This window comes from Camelus ferus, chromosome 33 (genome assembly GCF_009834535.1).
Source record: "Camelus ferus isolate YT-003-E chromosome 33, BCGSAC_Cfer_1.0, whole genome shotgun sequence".
NCBI lineage: Eukaryota > Metazoa > Chordata > Mammalia > Artiodactyla > Camelidae > Camelus > Camelus ferus.
Window position 1 is genome coordinate 19528888 of NC_045728.1, and position 23134 is coordinate 19552021.

Here is a 23134-nt window from a genome sequence, read left to right on the forward strand (position 1 = left end):
CCTCCTGGAGCCCTGCCGCAGGCAGGCATACACACACACACGATGAACTCAGTGTTCCAAGGATGAGTAAATCTCAGTTCCCAGATTCAAACCAGTTTGTCTGGAAAAGCAGCCCATGTGAGCACTCGAGGTTAAACAGAAGATTGAGGTGGTGGCTTCAGGCGCTTGGACATGAGGAGCCTAAGGCGGCCGCACAGAACGTTCCCATGACCCCAAAAGCCCCACAACTGTGAACTGGGTGATTTTCCTGTTGCAGCTGTGAGGAGCACAGAAGTCAGCTGATCCTTGCGTGGCCCGGCTCCTGGAAGCTAGGCCTCCCATACAGGCCGTGGCGGTGTCCCCACGCGGGGCACAGGGCAGACCAGGGCGCCACGGTGCCCAGGATAGAAGGGGTGAAGGGAACGATCCTGAACGTGGCAGGTCGTTAACCTACAATTTAGGAAAAGATACTACTCAGCCAGAAAGAAAGAATAAAATAATGCCATTTTGGAGCAACATGGATGGACCTGGAGATCGTCATACTAAGTGAAGTAAGCCAGAAAGAGAAAGAAAAATACCATATGCTATCACTTATATGTGGACTCAAAAAAAAAATGAGACAAATGAACTTATTTACAAAACAGAAACAGACTCACAGACATAGAAAACAAAATTGTGATTCCTGGGGGGAAAAGGAGGGGTGGGTGGAGGGATAAATTAGATCAGGATTTGCATATACTAATATATAAATACATAAAATAGATAAACAGCAAGGTCCCACTGTATGGCTCAGGGAACTATATTCAATATCTCATAAGAGCATCTAATGAAAAAGAATATGGAAAGGAATATATATTACGTATAACTGAATCATTATGCTGTACACCAGAAATTAACACATGGTAAACTGACTATACTTCAATTAACTTTTCTAATTTATGAAAAGATAACTGAATTTTACTGAGTTTAGGTGAAAATGACTAGATTAAAATTTCTTCCATGAGATAGAAACGAAGTGTTGGAAAACAAAACTTAAGCCCAGTTTAGAGACAGTTTAAAACTTTTTTTTTTTGCATATCTGAATTTGTAGGTTTGAGTTATCATTCCTGTCACAGTAGGTAACAGCGTCTGGACACAGAGTCATTAATAAAGAGCCACCTCTCTAGAAATGTGCTTCATCCCGGATTCAAAGTTCACTGCCCTCCTTGGAGACTAGCCCATAACCCCTGCCAGTGGCAACAGTGTGAGTGGAGATTGACAACCTGGAAAGAATACCATCAGTCTTGATAAAATAAACCTGTTGGCCTCCTCCTCTTTGTAAACACCCATAAGTACAGTCCTAAGCCCCAGAGTGGTTTCCTAGAAGTACAAGTTAGTTTTAGGAACATTAGAACAACATTTTCATAGCAGGGAACAAATTGGGAGATAAAAAGATGTTTAGAAAAAAAAGTGTGGGTACTAGATTCACAATACTAGAATGCTTGTTATTCATTCTGAATTAAATTCTTCTATAACAAGGAGCTTCCATCATAGTCTACTGGAATACCTCACTGTACTAGGTTGACTAGTGTCCCCTACAAGTCCTGCCTCTGAATGACTTTATTTGGAAATAATTTTTTTTTTTTTTTTTTGGCAGATCAGTCAAGTTTAGATGAGGTCATGCTGGACTGGGTTACACCCTAAATACAGTGAGTGGTGTCCTTGTAACAGGGGCAAGGGTCGCTTGGAGATGGAGGCAGAGAATGCAGCGATGCACCTACAAACGAGACCCCAAGGAGTCCGACACCACCCGAAGCTGAGAGAGAAGCGTGACACAGAAGCTCCCTTTGACCCCGCAGAAGGAGCCCCCTGCCAACACCTGGGTCTCAAGCTGCCAGCCTCCACAGCAGGGAGAGAATAAACTTCTGTTCCTTTAAGCCACTCTGCTTGCGGCCCTTCATCATGGCAGCCCTAGGAAACTAATGTACTCATCCTGGTCAGACTACGTATGTCACCTCCTCATGTTATTTCTATTTGCGTGCCCCATAAAACATCTTCTTTCTTGAAATCCTGGGAAGTACAAAGCGGCAAGAGCTTCTTTAGCAGACATTTGGAAATGCTTGTACCTAACTGTTGAAATAATCTTCCAAGCCCAGGGTGGAGCTGCTCCTGCCTTGGGAGCCAAAGAAACTTAAGATAATTTTCGTGTCCTTGTAAATGCTCCACTTGACCAGAAATACAGTGTATCTAGCCGGCCAATCCCCAACTGCCAAGAGTGTGTACTGATTTCTTTGTTCTAGGTAAGGTCAGATGTGAAACCTCGGCCAATTAACTGAAGCTGAATACTCTTTCCTGGTTCCCTGGCTGACGGGCTAGCCTAAGGCAGGCAAGGCCGACCTCACACAGGTCACGCCGTTTCCAGGTCGCTGCTCCGTTTAAAGCTCTGTGAGGCTCCTCTTGCCCAAAAGCCCTTAGCAGGAATGCTCCACTGCCCGGGAGGGGCTGTGCTCCCCAGCCCATGGGGAATGTAAGTTCTCCCCTGAATAAAGGACACCCAACTCTTTATTAAACTGTTTTATTTTTGTCATTTGGCAACACGCATTCAAGTAAGAAAATGATTACAATCGGAAGATGCACAAGACAGCACAAGAGAAGAGAAGAGTGCCTAAAAATAACTTCCATTGGGTTTATCTTGGGCTTTAGAACAGAAAGATACAAAAGAAGATATCTGGGGAAGTTCTTAGTGAGAGTGAGACAGAAGTCCCGCTTGCCCCAGGCATGACTTTGGGGCTTGTTAACCTGTCCCTCACCTTTAGAGGATGATTTGGTCTGGTCAGCAGTGGCTCCCAAATCTTTGAACTAAAATTTGCAAGTAGTGGGCCCCTAACTGAGCAAGGAGCCGCACTAAAAACGTGGGAAGTTTTTAAATGATGAAAATCCTTGTCCTGCTTTTATGCTTTCGACTTAGAGCGCTTCCTCAGCCACAGGTTCAAGGGAATGACCCAGTTCACCTCAGCTGGCGTCAGGCCTCAGACAGAGGTCTGAGCGCAACTCAGGGGAAAATGAGAGCTAGGCCAGCGGTCCAGAAATGCCACGGACGTTAAACAAACATCATCTTACTGGCCACTACTTATCACTCTGTACATTTAGTCCACTTCCAAATTAGGCCAAGAAGCAACCCAGCAGCTAGTCCCTACCTCCCTCAGATGGTGTAAGCAGACCGAAATATTCGTTCAGTGAACATAGTAGCAGTAAAGGCAAACAAAGGTGAGACCCTGAAGGCAATACAGGGGTAGAATCAATAGTGTGGTGTGGGAGGGGAGCAACAGGTACACCAAGGTTGCTAACCTGGGAGACGGAGATAGCTACTAAGTGGAACAAGTCTGTGATGGATGCTATGTTCAAGAATCAGCTGTAAATACACGTTGATCTGGGGATGGAAAGCCTGGGATGGACACAGTCTGGAGCAACGACATGCGGACAGTGGTTGAAGCCAGAGAGGTAGGTAAAATCAGCCAAGAGTCCACAGCTCAGCAAGAGTAGAAATGGGGATGAAATCCTGGGGCGTGCAGGCAGAGAACAAGGCTGAGGAAGCTAAGAGAGTAAGCTTGGGACCAGGAGAGAATGGTATCCTTAAAGTCGAGGGATGAAACAAATTCAGTAACTAGGAGTGTTCAAGGTACAAATGTTGCAAGGGGATCAAGGGAGATGAAGATTGAAAATGAACTTCTGATGAAGCAACAGGAGGACACTGATGACCTTGGCAAGAGGACCAGTGGAGGCAGAAGCCAGTGAGTACTAAGGAGAAGAAATAGAGACAGAGTGCACAGTTCTTTCAAGATGTTTAGCAGAAAATGGAAGAAGGAGGAAAATAAGGTCATAACATGACCAAGGCAGGGGGAGGACATTCTTAAGGATGGTGGATACTTGAATGTTTTTAAGTCAGTGACTCAAATTTTAGTGCATCCGTATCACCTGGAAGGTTTATTAAAACTCAGATTGCTGTCCCCACCTCTCCCCAAAGTAGGTCTCGGGTAGAGCTCAAGAACTTGCATCTCCAACAAGTTCTCAAGTGATGAGAATGCTGCTGGTCTGTGGCCCAAAACGTGAGAACCCCTGTTGTGGGCTGAGGAGAAAGTAACCAAAAGAAGGATGACTGGAAGATACAGGAATGTAGGTATTTTTGGAGCAGAACACAGGAAGCAGAGAAAGATAAAACAGTTGGCCTTGAGCAAGAAGTGAGGTACCCCTTCCTCTGAGATAGGTAGGCAGATGAAGACGTGCGCTGCTGAAGCTGACAGGTAGAGAAGGCAAGTTACCACAGTGCATACCTGACAGCCTTACATTCTCTGCTTATTTTCTCAAAGTAAGATCTTCTGCTGAGAATGGAGGAGGTAAGGCAGAATAAGGGAAAAGAAAATGATACACTTAGCAGCCACAGGAAAAGGGCTTTGTAAAGGTATTCCCAGGCCCCATCCTTTCTTAGAGGTACGATAAATATGGTCTCTTAACAGGAGTGTTAATTTTCAAACCTGGCTCGTTGCAAAGTTGGCTCTTTCCTTTCCTCTGCCTTCCTGGTTCCCACAGCTACCCTTCAACCATCAATCACTGTTGAAGAAACACCTAAGTAGCAGTCCGCTCCAGCAACCACAACAACAAGAGAAATACTGCATTTACCACTAAATGAAAACAACAAAACCCAGTAACACGCAGGTGTCATTCTTGAGATAAAAACAGCCAAGAACTAGAGACCTAAGTTCGGATCAGCGCTTGTGACATCAGGCCATTACCAATTCACACAGCAAGTTGCTACCCACTCTCTACGCGCTGTGGGATCTCACTATCAAAGCTTTTTGATCTTGAGTGTTGGAACACTTTACAGTTATACACAGAATTGTTTGCGACATTATATACATGGCTTTCTCTTTAATCAGATGCTCATAAAATTCTCAACAGTCGAAGACCCTTGTTCCAGACTGTCTGTTGGTTAAAACAGATGTTTAGGAACATACAAAGTCCGTATTTGATTTTACAGCCTAGAATAAGCAATTAGAAAATAGTCTTCCCATTTAAAACTTAAAATACTGAACTTTACTCAGTTCTTAAGCATACATGCTTCATTCATTCGATCCACATTTGCATGCCTTCTATGTGCCAGACACGTGTCTTTTTGCGTTGTTTCAGCAGGACTGGATCCAACTTTGGATATTTAGGGGATTTTCTTTGAGAAAAAATAATATAAATTACCAATACAAAATTCCTAGGGCCCCTCGCAGGGCCTTGGAAGGGGGCCGTGCAAGTCAGGGCCCAGAAGCTTATGCCTAATAGTAAATCTGTCTCTAGATTCTGGTGAACCTTAGACTGAGGTCACACTTTCCTCTGCCTTCATTTCCAAGTTAATTTCCCCCCAACCTCAAATCCCAGTTCAAGTCCAAGGCGGAGTTTAGGGTCACCATGAAGTGCTATGGACTGAATGTGTCTCTCCACAAGGCATACTTGAAACCTAGTCTCCAACGTGATGTTGCTGGGAGGTCGGGCCTTTGCTCTGGGAGGTGATTTGGCCATGAGAGTGGAGCCCCTGTGAACGGCATTAGCACCTTTATGAAGGAGACCCGGAGAGCGCTCCGTAAGCCCTCCCTCCGCCGTGTGAGGAGACAGTGCGAGGCCAGCAGTCTGCAGAGGGTCCTCACCAGAGCCAGCCACACTGGCCCCCGCATCTCAGACTCGGAGCCCCCAGAGCTATGAGGAACCAACTTCTGCTGCCGTACACGCCATGCAGTCCGTGGTGATTTGTTACAGTTGCCAAGACCGACAAGACACGGTCTATCTTCATAACTTTATTACTAAACTGCCTCTAGCTTTGAAATTTAAATATTTCACAAGTTATCAAATATACACAAAACAAATAATTTTTATATTTTTTACTTTTATGTGATAAAAAAAAATTTAAATTTGGGGTACGACATGGCCTATCTGAACTGATGAACGAATACATTCATCACTTTAAGGTTTGAAAATTTTGACCTCTTCCAGGCCTGACAGTCCTATGCGACCGTCAACGGAAAAGCTGCACTCCCGACAGCTTTCATTCTGAACTATGATTTGAAATTCAAAAGTAAGTTGGTTACTTTTCATATTTTTGACTCCTAAGGCTGGCTGAGATTTAGTATTTCATGATGAAATATATAAAAATACCTATTACAAAAATTTGAATTAAAATTTAGAAACTGTTTTACAGTAGAACACCAACATTTTCTGGATAGGTGAAAGCTTTTATATTACATTTTTATTTTGCAAGAAAATAAATTATACAACTTAAAAAATAAAATCCAAAAATTAAGCAGTTCATCAAAATATTTCAGCCTACTGCATACAGAAACTGCTACCATTTAAAATTGTACAGCATTATCATCTCAGTATGTAGTGGCACACATTCAAAATTGTATATTCCATACGAGGGTAGATTACAACTCAGGAACTCAAATTTGTTCAACACTCCAGACAACATATATAGTGTAGATGACAGGAAAGCTCTCATGTAATGTTTATTTCACAAACATGACCTTGGAAGAGTTTATAGGACAGCATCCCAGTCATTTACATGAAAATAGAAAAAACAAGCTTGAGTTTAAGATAGCAAATCTTTCTGGAAAACTTGCAAATCTTTCACCCAAATTGAAGTTTTAAAATTTGCCCTTTGAGCAGGGCCAATGACAACTTACTGCAAATAATGCAAAATACTTTTTAACTACTCTGGTCATATTTTGCATTAAATTTAATAAAAGATAAAAACAAGAAAGCTAATATCTCACTTTTGGAAATTTTAATATTTATGCACAAAAGAAGAGTAAGACACTTAAATAAAGTTTGACAGAATGCAGGGACCCCTCCAATAAATGTAAAAATTGGAAGACTTCAGAATTTATTTCATGATCCTCATTATATCATTGGAACAGTAATATTCTAAATATTTAACTCATTGTAACCATTAAAATTGTTCTATATTTTTACTTTATTTCATGTTTACTTACTCTGGCAATGAGACGGCAACAAAGGTTAACATTCTCCAGATGGCTCCATCTTTATATCATAAGATGAATGCTCGAAGCTTAAATTAACCTCAAGGGTCCTATTGCCATACTCCTCATGAAAAAAATATATACATATATGTATATATCTATATATTTTTCCCCTTAACTATGTCAGGTTTCATCCCTGCTCATAAGCACTAATTTTAAGTGCACATTACCAGGAAGGGGACTCAATAATAAAGGCTACTAACTGTGATTTTGTACCTTTAGCAAATTGCTGGTAGGTTTTTTTTTTTTTTCAGATTCTTTTTTTTTTTAATTAACAAATCTACTGTCAAAATATACTTAAAGAAAATTCAACAATGGTATAGGCACCTTGTCAACTAAATGGTTTTCATAAACACCAAAAAGTAGTCAAATTTTTGTATGCATAACGAAAACAATGATGAAAACTGTAAGTCTACAATATTTGCTGCTGTTCTATTCTCCAAAATACAATTAGGACATAATTAGCTATTAAAAAATTTATAAAATTTAATAGAAAACTTCACTATGGATTTAGAGTTACCCACTTTTGCATTAAATTTGCCTTTATAAATCAAAACATCATGGCTCTCATTCTTAAATTAAATGACTAAAAAGATTAGAAATTCCAAAAAAGTTCTGAGGACAATTCTGGTTTAATACAACAAAAAAATCTTAAACTTTTAAGAAATGGCCTGTAATTTTTCCTTCCATTTCTCCCTCCTTTGGCATTCCTGGATAAGCAAATATGCTAATATCAAACTATTTTTTAAACATACGGGAAACAATTATTACCAAATCATCATTTTTTAAAATTTCAATTTTATCCATTGTTAACAGTCATCTAGAGGAAACAGTGAGCACTAATTTAGTTGAATTCTTCACAATATGCTTAGTTTAATAATTGACATATGCTACCTCAGAGCTCAAGTATAAGATTTTAAATTAGAAACAAAATTCCAATTTCCTATGAGTTTCAGAATAGGTATTTGACTATACAGCAAAACCTTAAATGTTTTAAATTTGCTTTCCTTCCTTTCAGCGGGCAGCTCACAAAACCTCTTGGGAATGGGGACAGCCGCCATGAAGTGCTCTTGCAAGCACTCTGCAGTAATACTGTATGCCTTTCGATGCTCCAGCATTCTGTTTCCTACTGTCATCAAATTCACTTACAATATTATTACTAATACTAAACAAAATAGCAAACAATTTGCAAGAAAATCTGAAATGTGCCCCACAATGAATAAAATCCATGTTCAGCCATTCTTTCCCAACGGGGAATAAATTTTTCTCTTTTAAGTTGTTCATGTCCTCAAGTCCTAAAACCTCCACTATTTTGGGTATTCAGTTGCCAGCAACTAATAAGTTGCCACTTTGGATTGACTAAAAGGAACAAGGTAAGTGTTGCCTTCAGACTATTTTGAAAATGTTTATTATTAAAATATATAAATATGTATGTACATATATTTGGCAAGTTTACTGTTCATATTAAGATTGCAACAATTTTGCTTATGTTTTTCAGATCTTATGTTGTGGTTTTCCTCTTCCTCCTAGGTGACTTGATAATTACTTTTTAAAACAGAATGTCTTACTTTCCATAAAACTGTTATAAATCCATAATCATGAATCAATTTCACTTTAAAATTTCAAAATGTCTATGCTACAGGTTAAGAGGTCAGTTACAAAACAGCATTATATTAGAGCAGGAGATTTGTCTTGTTTTTAATAAATTTGAATGTGGCGTAATAAATATTAGGTATATAAATATTAAGTGTCTTAGCAAACACTTAAGATGCTTGTTTTGCTGTTTTGATTCTGCGGTCGAAATGACCTATTTCCATACATTTTAACAACCGAAATAACTAATATAATCCTCACTTATCCCAAACAAGTTTTCCATCCATTTAAGATAAAAAAAAAATTCAAAATTTCCTTATCATTTAACAAGAAACAACTAAACACAGTAGTCTCCTGCTTAAAGAAAGCCAACATTTTTAAGTTGGAAAAATTTAATACCATTTTAAAGTCACCATTAAAATCCAGTTACTATACTGAAGCAGTGTTTGAACAAGTAATCTGACACTATTAAATACTTGTCTTTTCCCTACATCTGCCCTGTCCCAATGTTGTGTTGACCAGCTCACTCTTTTGATCAAAAGAAACGAAGAATGCTATTTCTAGTTTTAATTGCATTGTTAAAACAAAACATAACAGCATTTTTCAGTGCACGAACATCTGAAGATCCTTCCTTGTGCAAGTACATTTTTCTAAGAGAGGGAAAAAAAAGAAAAGAAAAAAACAAGCAACAAGAACCCCACTGTTACCCTTCCCATTGTATTTCTTCTGGTGGGTATAAATTGGATTTATTTTTAAAAGTTCATAATGGGCTCTTCATGAATGCAAGTTTCTCCACAAAACAGCATGCTGTTAAAGAGTGTGCAACATGAAGGGAATGCCACCATGCTAACTAACGTGATTGGCAAAATATAGTTGTTTTGTTAGGTAAGGCAGAGATTTTAATATTTATGTAATCAAAGTCCAAATAAACCTTCCTCTAGCACAAACTGTAACAACTTTCTGCCCAAGCACTCCACAATTTGGGTTCTTAGTATTGTCCATGATATTCAAAATTACGCCATGTATATGAAAGTGTTGATATCAGATTCATCTCTTCTGATGTATTTGTGCTCTATTAGCCACTCTATTTGCTCTTTTATCATTTTCTTTTGTGGCAAAAACATGTTTTTCAGAATTTCTACTAATTCAGTCTGCAGCTGAGCATTACTAATTTTCTTTCTCATCTTCATTATTTGTATGATAGCTTCCTAAAAGAAAAAATAAAAATAAAATATTATTTTGAGCAAAACAAAACAAAAAAAATGACTTTTTACGTATTTCGTCCTCTAGCCAACATCTCTCCAAATGATCAGCAATCACTAGATTAATCTTGAGACCAGTACCTTTTACTTAACAAATAAAAATGTTTTCACTCTGAAAAATAAAATCTGCATATTATAGAGATTTTGAAAGTGAGGAAAAACAAAATCTACCCATAACCTCTTTGCTGAAAGAAAAATCACACCTAATGTTTTCTTGTTTTTCCCTTCATTTCTTCTTTCCATACTATGTACATTTAAAAATTTTATCTTACCTGTGAACACAAAATGTATGTAATCTGGTATTGTGTTAAGAATGAACTAAGATACAACAAACTCCTTTACATACTTTTTCATTTGTATTCAGTTATTTCTTTGTATAGTAAGTAGTAAGTCAGTTGGTGTCTGTTTTAAAAATTAGTAATTATGACTCTCTCTATATTTACCAGATGAATAAACTGTATTTGTTGTAAGTATCTTCAGCTTATATTGACTCAATTCAGTATTTTTACTTTCTATAGGAGTAAGTACTTTTCATCTAAGTCAATTTTATCAACAGTCTTCTTGATGATTTCTTTAATTAATATTAAGCTTTGTAATAAGAATAAGAAAATTACTAAATATTTTTTTCCCTTTGGCTTTTCCAGTACAAGCTGTCTCCTCAGCCAACAAAAGGTATTCATCTGCCGTAGTGGAGATAAGAATTTATTTGAAAAGAAATGTGAAAACAGAAAAGGAGGTAAATATTTGCTTTTGTGATTGAAAAATGGAGTTTTGCTGCAAGGCAGTATCAGCCTTGGGAGTCAGGCGCTACTCAGCATGAGAAAGTACCTTCAGCTTCCCCTGGACAGACAGGAGGACCTTACACTGCCACTAGAGGTCAGGTGGGTTCCTCCCAATGTCATTTTGTCCAGATCCAGGCTCTTCATCACAGGGATTTATGTTAAGGGTCCAGAAAGAAAGAATAAAGAGGGAAAAAGGCTGTCCCTCCCTTCAGGCACCTGTACACGACAGAGCCAGGAAGGAGAAGAGGAGCAACTGGAAACATCCCAATTTCTCCGATTCTAGCTGTGTTAGAGGTGAAGACGGTGGGGTGTGTGAGAGACCAACAAGGGTTCTGACCCTGGTCCGCATTTAGTATGTTGGAGGTCACTAGAAAAGCGGCATGATATAATGGAAAGAATCTGCACTCCTGAGCCTCTCTCAGTTCTCACATGATGCAGATCGAGTTGAGAGCTAACGGACCTGCCACAGAGGGCCTTTAGCGGCAGGAGAGGGTGCTCCTGTAGCAGCAGGTGACAATGAGAGCGTGCCATGTGGGTGAAGGGACACACAGAAGATGCGGCGGGGTCTCAGAGGGCTCAAGAGCCCAGTAAGAGCGGAGGACAGGCAGCCAGAGCAGGAAAGATGCCATGCGGTCCTCGCCAACCAGAAAAAGAATAAACCACGTGCATCTGCTACAGACGGCAGAAGAAAGTCAAATTCCCACAGGTGGCAGATAAAGAAAGCACTCCACAGCTGACAAGAGCAAGAACCCAGGACACGGACACAACTGTACAGATATGACAGTCCGTTCACTGTCACTAGGAGATCAAGTGAATTTCTCTCAACCTCAATACATCCAGACGCCACCTGTGAAAACGGGGAAGGATGGGAATGGTCGGAGCAGAATCAGGGAGAAATAATCAAGCCTGAGCATCAGCTCAAGGGACAGCCTGGATCAGCGGGCTGGGCGGAATTATGGATCAGTTTTACATAAAACAACAAAACTTCACTTTCTCTGCACATATTACAGTGTAACTACACCTGCCCTCACATTACATATCTCAGTTCTAATCTATCTGAATGGATCCGGTGTAGACATAAGCTAGAAATATATCATGCTTTTTTCCCCCAGAAGTAAAATTTCCTGAACCTTCTTACTGAATAATACATTTCCTTTCCATGGGCCATGGAAATTATTTCCTTTATTGCAAAGTTCATCTACACTTACATAGGAGGTTTAATTCCGAGTTATTATTTCTTTCAGTTAATCTGTCCGTCACACTTTTATTTTTGTAGATATTTTATTAAGTTTTAGTATTTGTCAAGACAAGTTCCACCAGTACTAACACCTTATTCTTACTTTTTTTTTAAGGTTCTCAATCACTCTCATCTATTCATTCTTTCTGATTAAAATTGAGAATCAATTTTTAAAACTCCCACAGTATTCCTAGGTGAGTTTTTATATGAAATTCAGTAATCCTGGTACTACTACGGGAAAAATCAACTTAACTTATTCAGCCTTATCATTAAAAAATGTTATTTCATGTTAAGCAGAAGAAGCCAGATACAAAGAGTACATACACTGTCTGATTCTGTTTATATGCAGACCTAGAACAGGCAGAACTGAGCAGTGGCAACAGGAGTCAAGAGGGTTGAAGGGGGAGACCGGCTGGATAGGAGACATGGGGAAATCACTGAGATGATGGGAATGTTCTGTACTTTAATTGGGGTGATGGTCACACAAGTATACACATTCAGCAGAACACTGAGAACCAAAAAAATGTGCATTCTATTGTATGTAAATTGTACCTCAATAAAAAAATTTAGTAAGATACAATCTTTCTATTTATTCAAATCTCCCTTTGAATTTCTCAGGTGAAGGGCCCTCTCTTCACAGAGGGCCTACACACTGCTTTTTAAAGAAATGCCAGTGAATTCTAGGGTTTCTTCTTTTACGTTCTTAAGTTTATTTGTTTGTTTATTGCTAAACAGAAAAGCATTATATTTTTATTCATCTTCTCTCTGCTCCTTTATCATATTATATGATCTAAAAGTCATGAAAAATTTTAATCTTTCCTATTTGTTTCATGTTTGATTACACTGGCCAATAATTTCAAATACAATGGAATGAAAATGGTAAAAGTGGCACAACTTAGTTTTAAAAAATCTCTGAAGTTAAAACACTCATACATTAGTTTGCTATAGGTACTCTTTATCACGTTCAGAGGTATCATAATCCTAGTTTTAAAATATGTTAGAAAAAATGTTCCCTAATTTCACATGACAATGGAATTAGAAGTCTTAAATTTAAATGAAATTTTAAACACACAGTCCCAGAATTGTAACTTGTTGCTGAGATACATTTATTCTCTTTGACGTGTGGTCAAAGAGACGCATAACCAAAAACGAAGGTTTTGCCCAAACAACAGAATCTACCAGAGACCACCAAGTCACACAGACGTCTCTTTCAGCAACTGAGAACACTATCAATACAATTTTTAGATTTCAGTAAAATGAAAATTAGCTCTTCTGTACAAAAAGTCTGAATACTTACATTCCTTTAATTTCAAAAAAGATTTGAAGATAAAAGAACAACAATGAAGTTTTTCAAAATGTATAGACTCCATCTTAATATTACAAACCTGGGTTCTTAGTATTCTTAGTTGAACTATTCCTTCATTCTCTTCTTCTCTCATCCTTTCTGTAGTGAGCTGCAAGCGTCCAATCAAGTTGATTTTGCCCCTTTTCTGAACTTTTGCATTTTTTCTATAAAAAACATTGAGTCAAATATTTTGCAGTGACAGGCCTTTAAAACATCATATTACAGCAACAATGTCTAATAAAAAATTTAGAAGTATTCTTAAAATTAATATCCAGCACTGTTTAAGGTAAAAGTAACAAATAACCAACATACAGCTTTATTAAAATGAATCCTATAAAAAAAAAAGAACCCTATGGTTTCCCTCAAATATGGTAAAAGCTCTGCTAATAGAATACGGGTGACTACACTCCCTGTAGTAACAGAGTTAATATAATGTATATTGCCATGAAAGTGATTAGATAACTGAAGATATACTGGCTGTAATTCAGCATTATCTTCTAATCAGATCTAAGGGGAAAAATCCTGGGTGGATAAAGCTGCTAAAGTGCAAAAGGATGTTTAAAGCTGAAGAGCAATACAGTATAATGTCAGACACCCACACGTATCCATGGACAATACACAAAGAAGTAATAAACATCTCCAGCTCATTAATGTGTTTAATAAACAACTAAATGGCATAAATTTAAAGTGATGACAGTATACAGGTATGTTTTAAATATCATGTAAGGAGAACAACTGTTTTGCTAAAAATAAAACATTAAAATTCAAACAAGCTATTTTTATTTTAGATCAACCAATGTAGACCTTACATTAAACTGAACTCCTGGTTCACTGAGAAGAGGGTACCCTCTGTAAAGTCTTTGGGTGAGTTGACTTGAGGTTCATACAACAGAACTTGCCGTTTGAGCTTTGGGAAAGCTACTAAAGACTATGAAGAACAAAGAGAAAACAATTAGCTTCTATAAACAGTGCAGAATGCCAAGATCAATTCTCCAACATGACCAACATAGGTGAGAAAGAATTATGAGCATGAATTTCAAATTCAAACTTTTATTTAGTACTTCTGTGAATATAACAATGGAAAGGCATAATGAGGAGAGAGAATGAGGAGAAAAGAGCTGGTTGTGAGGAAGCAATAAATACTCTCTCTGCCATAAGACAAAAACCCAAAAAACCCAGAGGCGCTGGTCATATATGAGCACGATGAACACCACTGCCAGCTATAAACCAGCTGATCTCTCTCTAGGTGAGAATTTACTTTGGAAGAGGCCTGTGGAGTCGGGGTAAAACGCAGTTTTGAACAGGAGGCTGATAAGTACATTTTACAAGCCCTCAAAAGATACTTCTTAGAATCTGGGTTACCATAAAATCTTGGAACACAGTCTCATGATGCAATCTTTGGCCACTCCTCATAGATAACATTTAAATACCAACTCAATCTTTCTCACACTCTCTCTCTTTTTGCCATTCTCTGTCTTAATAACTTGCTTATTTTCAATTTCTTTTTTTTCCATAAATATCTCATTAGTGTATTTTTCTTGGTTAAAAGTCATTTGAGAGTGTTATGAACTCATAAATTTATTTCAAGCAAGCCAACACATATTTCTTGCTATGAGAGAGGATGTAACTTAAAAAATAAAAAAACATAAAAGCAAACCAACCCATAAAGTCCTTCTAAGCTCAGCATCAGGGAGTTCAGTTGCAAGTTTTAGGTTTTCAAAGCTGATTTTCTCTCTGGGTCTTTGGTTCCATGCAAACAATACAGCCAACTGAAACGTCGTTACCTCCAAATCATATTGACCTACTTCATTCTTAAACGTGATCTATAATAGATAAAACAATTTTAAAAAGTAATCTCTTTATGATGATTACCATCTATCTATAATATATCTTACATGAGACTATGTATAAAAAAGACTGCTGGCTGTCTTCCAATATCCATTCTTCCTTTCTTACATGGTAATAAAAACTTTAGCAGACCTTAATGACTACTCAGAACACAGACTCACCTCCCAGCTTTCCTGAGCAAAACGTGGCCATGTGACTAAGTGCTGGCCAATGAGATTTGAGTGGAAACAATGGGGGAAACTTCTAGAAGTTGCCCTTAAAGAAAGCTATACTCTTTATCTTTCCCTTCCTGTTGGGCTGGAAGACAGGCATAGCGAGCAGCATATTGGATACTGCAGGCAAAAGAAGACCTCAAGCACGGTGCTACAACCAGAAGCCTATGTCCCTAGCAATCTCGTGAAACAGATCCACTCTGTCTGCTCCGACTTTCCCTTGTAAGAGCAGCAAGGACCTCATCTAAGCAAATCTTATGTGGAGTCCTGCTGCTTTCAGCCAACCAGTATCTGAACTAACACGCCATCTACTTACAATTCCATTTGACATGAGGTGATGCCAATGTAATTTTCTACCACTATGATTTTTTTTGTAGAATTCTTCTACTTCAGGTATCAAATCCTCCAGTTCAGTAGGAAGTGAGACAAAGACTTTTTCAGAGCTTCTTGACCAAGCACCAGCATTCAGAATTTTTATATTAACTGAATCGGCTATAGGAACGAATATCAGAAAATATAAAGCAAATAATCTTAACAATGGATAAAATTCAAAATACATAAAGGATAAGCTTTGGTGAAAAATAAACAAGACTCTAAAGGTTTTGTTAAAAAGTGTCCTTTTGTTTCAAAATAAGAATTAGCAAATCTAAATTCCGCTTTGTGGGATGGGGTGCCTTCAAGGAACATGGGCTTTGTAACATCTTTTTATCTATTACTACTTAGGTTTATTTTTAATTTATTAGAAAACAAAGATACTCTTTCTTAAAAAGTTAAAACATGTATGTAATTATAAAATAATACCTGGTAAAGCCAACTTATTATTTTTGTGCATTTCCTTAAAAGCTTGGTTTAAATCTTCAGATACTTTTATGTCCTGAAACATTCTAGCAAGCTTGTTTACGTAATCTGCTGGCATACCAACTTCCTATGAAAACCAAGGACAGAAGAAGTAATTAATAATATATAATCTGATATACTCTTAGCAAAAAATTTTAATGGAAAGCTAAGTGTTAGATGCTTTAGTACAAAATTCTGCCTTTCTCTTTTATTTATTAGAATGTTTATAATCTAATACCTATTAAATTTGATTCTTAGAAACTAAACAGAATATACAGGCAATCCTGGCTTTCTGTGCACAGTTCCAATACACATGAATTTCAGTTACCACAGTACAGTTAAATAACACCAGTCTCCCAACAACACAGTTCAACTTTCAATTACCACTATATATTAAATGTGAGTGTTACATAAATCACTAACATAACTTCTGGCTCCTCAGTCTATTGCACCACTAATAACAGAGCATATCATATCAGTGACCAATCACAGATACTTCTTCCAAAATCTGTCAGTCATGTTTATTCAATTCACCCACAGACAGCAAAGCACGCAGTCTTGTGGCCTGTCTTCCACGTCTTCCAGTGATAAATCCACATGGCATTTTATTAAAATGCATAATCAAAAGACATAACTGGTCAAGAAAGATGACAAAAGTACACCAAAAATATAACAATGTTGGAAATGAAAATAAAATAGAACATAAATGGAGTTTAGAAAAAAGAGCTGACTGTGGTTGTTTAATGTTTATTGATAATGCCAATGGCGAAGATTTTAAATATGCAGGTATAGAAACTTAATGAGGGCAAATTATCAACATAAATGAAAAAAATGGTAGTGACAATAAAAAAAAGGATAAGATGAGGACGTGATGCCAGCAAAAACTTTCATGACTTTGAAAGACCAAAAGATGAAAGTTTGGAAGCTGATCCAAACTTAAGAGTATGACAGCTCTTCAAGGTATACAAAAGGTGCTCACTGTGTACTGTGAGTTGCATGACAAGAAGTCAAGTACTAGTCAAACCACTCTTCATTTTAGTAACAGTGTTACCGAGATATAAATCATCTGTCTCAAAATTTGCCCCTTTTAAAGTGTACAATTAATCAAGTTTTAGTGTATTTACACAGTTATGTAGCCATCACCACTGTCTAATTTTAGAACATTTTCATCATGCCAAAAAGAAACTCCATGCTTACTAGCAGTCACTCCCCATTTTCCCCAGTCCTGCATTCCTGGAAACCCTTGTTTTTTGTTTCTAAGGATTTGGCTACTGTGGACACACTGAATTAGGGGAATCATATAGTATGTCATCTGTGAATGGCTTCTTTGATTTAGAAAATGTTTTCAAAGTTCATCCATGTTGTTGCATGTATCATTACTTCATTTCTTTTTATGGACAAGCAATATTCTATCACATGGATAAACTATATTTTGTTTATTTGTCAACTGGTTTGACATTTTGGGTTGTTTTCATTTTTTGGTCACTATGAATAATGCTACTATGAACATTCATGCACAACTTTTTGTGTGCTCATATGTTTTCACTTCCCTTGAGCAGAATTATCTAGTAGCAGACTTGCCAGGTTAACTCTAAGTTTAACTTTTTAAGGAACTGTCAGTTTTCCAAAGTGGCAGCACCATTGTATATTCCTACCAGCAATGCATGAGGGTTCCAATTTCTCCTCTTCCTTGGCAACATTTGTTATTATCTGATTTTTCACTGTCGCAGTGGGAGCGGAGTGGCATCGCACTGTGGTTTTGATTTGCCTTTCCCTGATGACTAATGATGTTGAGCGTCTCTGCATACACTTACTGACCATTTGTATATCTTCTGTGAAGAAATGTCTATTCTAATTCTTTGCCCATCTGTAACCAATTTGCCTTTACTGTTGGGTTGTAAGAGTTCTTTGCATATTCTAGATACAATATTAGACATATGAATTGCAAATATTTTCCTAACTACTCTTTTTACATTTTTAAAGTTTTTTTTAAAAAAAAAAACCACTTTAAATCTGAAAGTTTATGTTTTAACTTAGTGTACTAAATACATACTAATTTTACTTATTTTTATTTTCCTATATAACAGATGGTAAGTTTTTAATACTGACAAAAATTTCTAAGTTATAGAACAATAATTTTCCCCACTGATTGTTAATTTTAAGATCAACTACACAGTAATTTTTACTACCCTACACCACCATGCAAAGTAGGACTATCTGTAAACCTGCAATTTGAAATACAAATATAAATGAAAGACATATGTATGAAATACATGTAGGTATACACATTATGTACTTATTATCATATATTTATATATTATATAGAATACATATATATAAATGAAAGACATATTAATTTATGTTAATATAACTCAAATTCCATTAAAATTAACTGAAAGAGACAAACTTAAAATTCTGTGACATAGGAATGTAGTCATAATTAGCACTGATTACGCTAAATAAGCCACCACCTTTACCTATTGGTTCTTTTTCCTTTATAGATGTATTTATTTACAAACATCTCTGTGGTTAAATATTTAGTACTAAAAATACCTTTAAAAATGAAATGATTTGTCCAGTAGTTTATTTAATAACGTCAATAAGTGAGAGATACAAGAGTGAAACAACAGAAGCAAAGCAAGAGCAAAGGTGCTTCTTTATTAAGAAAATACTTATTTTATATAATTGATGCCATATTCTTATAAAATGTCCCCTATTTCTTCAACATTAACAATTATCACCAAACTGTACTGCTTAAGCACACATATGAACCATGTGCTATCTTAAGAGAACCAAGTATTTTTTAAAAATTTACTTACTCTTAGCCACTCTACCATATTCTCTTCAATTTCACTATCAGCAGAGATGTCTAATATAAGACGTCGTGTCAAATGCGCTTTGTGATATCTCATAAAAACGTCTTTGTTTTGTACGTACTTAAGGACCAAGAGCTGTACGGGAAACAAAGTGACTTTCAATTTATAAATGCTCTTAGCCATCCCTCTCATTTAGACCTTCCTACATTCCCCACCGTCAAAAGTCAGAAATTTATATAAACATATACAGACAGAGGCCTACTAACCTGAACAGTAACCATCTTTGAACAATAACCAATCCTGGTATTATTTTACTACTTTAAAAGTTAGCAAACTTGAGAGACTGTAACCAAATAACCTTTGAGTGCCTATAAATACCAATTTTTGAAATTTTATATAAAACGTGATAGAACTTTATAGGAAAATCAATGGTTCTTCCCAATTTTTTCTTCTATGTATCTTCTTCACTTTATTCTGACACCAATCTTCTTCGCTCTAACTCTTTTTGTCTATACTTTCTCTGTAACTTGCTTACTAATTTTTTTCTTCTTTGATTTCCTGGGCTAATATCATGTTACACTAATAACAAGAGACAAATAAAAATGAAAGCAACTAACTTTGAAACTACACTCATTCACCCTTGGTTATCTATTTTGAGCTCTCACAAGAAGAAAGAAGTGAAAAACATCCAGTCTCAACCATCATTCCAAACACCATTGGCTGGTTCCATTTCTCTTTTTTGCTTTGTCCTTTCATAGGAGCTAGAATTTAATAGATTTTTTAAAAGAATCGAGAAAGAATGAAATGCTATTTCCCTTTCTGGCAGCTATAGAATAAAAATTTTCAGGAAGAAAAATAACTGCTTTACAGAGATCTTACACTGGTAAAATTTCATATTAGTTGCTTATAGACACATGTTAAAAAAATTAATGCTATCACAGAAAACCTTATACACAAAACACAAATTCAAAGTAAGATAATTAAACTATCTGAAGTTAAAAAAAAATGTATGTACCACTTCTTTAAGCTTTGCTTCAATCTCTTCAGAGGTTAGTTTTTTGCTTAATGGTGTTTTTCTTAGCAACATGTCACAGTAATTGGCAAGCAGCTCAGGGCATTTTGACTCAGGCTGAGTTTTTAATCCCACCCTGAAAAACAAATTAAAAGCAGTTGATGAAAATGACTGAATCTGAAATATGTTTTCTAAAGCCAACTTTTCACAAACGAATTTCTTATGCTATATAAATCCAGTGGGAATAGGGTGAGAAAGTTTACACCTAGGGTCACGGTTTAAGGAGGCACTCACTCTTAGGGTCCTGCAAGTGCACTTGTAGAAAGAACCCTAACGGTATCATCTCCTTAAATTGTACCTCCTTGCCTCAATCTAGTGGCAGCTCTGCCAATCATCTTTAAAAGATTTTATTCAGATATTCTAAAATACTTTTGAAAAACTATGTAAATCTTTGAATATAAGTTAATATTTAAAACTTTTCATTATTAGTATTAAGATAAAACTGTTATTTCACTCTGAAACATATCCAATGTAACCTAAATTCCACAGTGGTATGAATATCTACCATCATCCATTTAAAAAAAAGCTATAAAAAACCTCTCTTAAACAATGAACTTGTATCTATATTTCACTTTTCCAACAAAACTTCAAAACCAGTGTATTGTATTTTATACTTGAAAGTCTTGCATTTATTCTTTATCCTACTTCTTTAAACTATATGTAAATAAATTTAAATTTAACATTTTAAAACTTCTTGTGTATATAAATTCAACTGTTATCAGAAATGAGTTATCCAAATTATTGTAAGTACACAACTTACCAAAACAAAGTAATTATACTGTGTGTATCAAACATATGCATATGCAAAATTTTCCCTCCCAATTATCATCATCAATTTTACTTCTACTTTTTATATTTATAAATTTATGTGTTTTCCCTGAAAAGTCTCATTACCATAAATAAGTAGATAGGACTAGAAGTTTTCCTTATGTTACTCAATTCATTGAGCACCTTCTGAGTTATTTGCTAAAAAATATATAGTGATCTAAAAAAACCTACTTTCAATAATGGATCAAATTAGCCATCAATTGTGTTGAAAGCAAAGAATTAGAAACCATCTTGCAAAAGGATACAATACCTAGCCACTAAAAATTCATTTTCTGTACATCAATAGTAATATTTCAAAATATTCCTTTCTTACACAACTTGCGGGCTTTTTATAATGTGAGGCAACAAATCAGAGTAAGAAGGAAGAGACGCGGGTCTTTCTTTACAAAACAGGAAAGAGTAACTAGAAAGGAGAAGTGGAAAGGAGAAACTGCAACAATACTTCCACCAGAGGGGTCAATTTCTGAAAAAATTAGATGTGGAAGTTGAGGACTTAGAAAGCAATGGCCTTAAAAGTATCCACACTGGTTACTCCAGGCAAGTCTTCCTGTATCTCTCAAGGCAGACACAGGCCAGTCTGAAGACAGCTTCCTTACATCACAAGAACCCACCCAGCTTGTCCGACCCATTCACCCTGCCAGTGCCTGGCTTCTGTGTGAACTACTGTAATGACTGCTGTATCTCCTAACTCAACCTGTCAAGAAGACAGCTGTCAGTTTTTTTGTTGTTTCTTTGAAGGTACTGCGTCATTCCCCTTGTTCTCTGGCTGTTTCAGTGTTTTGTTTTCCCCCGGTTTTTAGCTGTCTTACTATGGAATGGCGCCTAGGAATGGTTTAATTTATATTGGTCATGCGTGGGATTCAAAGAGATGCTTGAATATAAGTTCACATCTTTCATCAGTTTTGAAAAATTTTGGTCAGTAGCTTGTGTCTTCTTTTGCATTCTCTATGATTCCAATCACATATTTCTATAAATATTTCACCTTTTCTCAGGTAATAATTTCTACCTATTTGTTAACATGTATTATTTATTCATTATTATTTATGGTCTAGTTAAGATTATTACTGAAATATAACTTACATACCACACAATTATCCATTTAAAGGGTGCAATTCAATGTTTTTTTAAGTATATTCACAAAGTTGTGCAACTACCATCAAAATAAAATTTTAAATATTTTCATTACCCCTAAAAGAAACTCCACACTCATAAGCAGTCAGTCAAATCTCATTCTCCAGCAATCCCTCCCTCCCAGCCCGTGACTGTAACTAACCTACTTTCTGTCTCTATGGACTTTCTTATTCTGGACATCTCACATAAATGGAATCATACAATATGTGACTCTTTGCGACTGGCATCTCTTATTCAGCATGTTTTTATGATTCCTCTGGATCACAGCGTGTTCATTCCTTCCTTTTTATCATGGTCAAAAGATTTTTAGCATAGTAGCCATTTCAAGTGTGCACTTCAGTGGCATTAAGTACATTCACAATGTTATGCAAATATAATCACTATGTCCAGAACTTTTTCATAATCTCAAACAGAAACCCTCTATTCATTAAACAGTAACTTTCCATTCCCTCTTCACCCCAGTCCCTGTGACACCTGGTCTGCTTTCTGTATCAGTAAGTCTGCCTATTCTAGGCACCTCATACAAGTGAAATCACACAAAATTTGTCCTGCTGTGTCTGGCGCTTTCACTTAGCGTAATATTCTCAAGGTATCATTCATGCTGTAGCATGTATGGAATCTCATCCCTTTCTGTAACTAAATAATATTCTGTTGCATGCACATATCACAGTTTGCTTATCCATTCATCAGACAATGGGCATTTGTGTTGTTTCCATTTATTGGCTGTTAAGAATAATGCTGCTATGAACATTCACATACAAGTTTTTGAGTGGATATATGTTCTAGTTTCTTTTGGGTATATACCCAGGAGTGGAGCTGCTGGGTTACATGTTAACTCTATGTTAAACTTCTTGAGTTACTATAAAACTGTTTCCACAGTAGCTGCACACCAACTATGTATGATCCCAGTCTCTCCACATCTTCACCAAAGCTTGTTAATATCCTTTTAATTTCAGCCATCCCAGTGAGTGTGAGCGGTATTTCACTGTGATTAAGTTATCAATTTTAATTATTTTAAAGTCCTTATCTGCTAACTCCAATACTGGGGTCATCTGAGAGTCTGACCCTAAAATGATTTTTCTCTTGGTTGATCATAAGCTTTCTTTGCTATCACAGGACTAGTAATGTCGTACC

General features: G+C 36.6%; 1 protein-coding gene across 1 annotated transcript in view; it reads right to left on the reverse strand.

Moving 5' to 3' along the window:
* Positions 1-6224: 6224 nt before the first annotated feature.
* Positions 6225-23134, reverse strand: part of CUL5 (cullin 5) — an 81693-nt gene continuing 64783 nt past the window's right edge. Inside the window, exons 12-19 of the mRNA XM_032472708.1 lie at positions 19985-20117; positions 18973-19104; positions 16118-16241; positions 15633-15808; positions 14918-15079; positions 14066-14184; positions 13297-13420; positions 6225-9838 (exon numbers count right to left, since the gene is read on the reverse strand). Coding sequence (XP_032328599.1) covers positions 9644-9838; positions 13297-13420; positions 14066-14184; positions 14918-15079; positions 15633-15808; positions 16118-16241; positions 18973-19104; positions 19985-20117 — 1165 coding nt within the window. The 3' untranslated portion in view covers positions 6225-9643. The remainder of the gene's footprint in view (positions 9839-13296; positions 13421-14065; positions 14185-14917; positions 15080-15632; positions 15809-16117; positions 16242-18972; positions 19105-19984; positions 20118-23134) is intronic.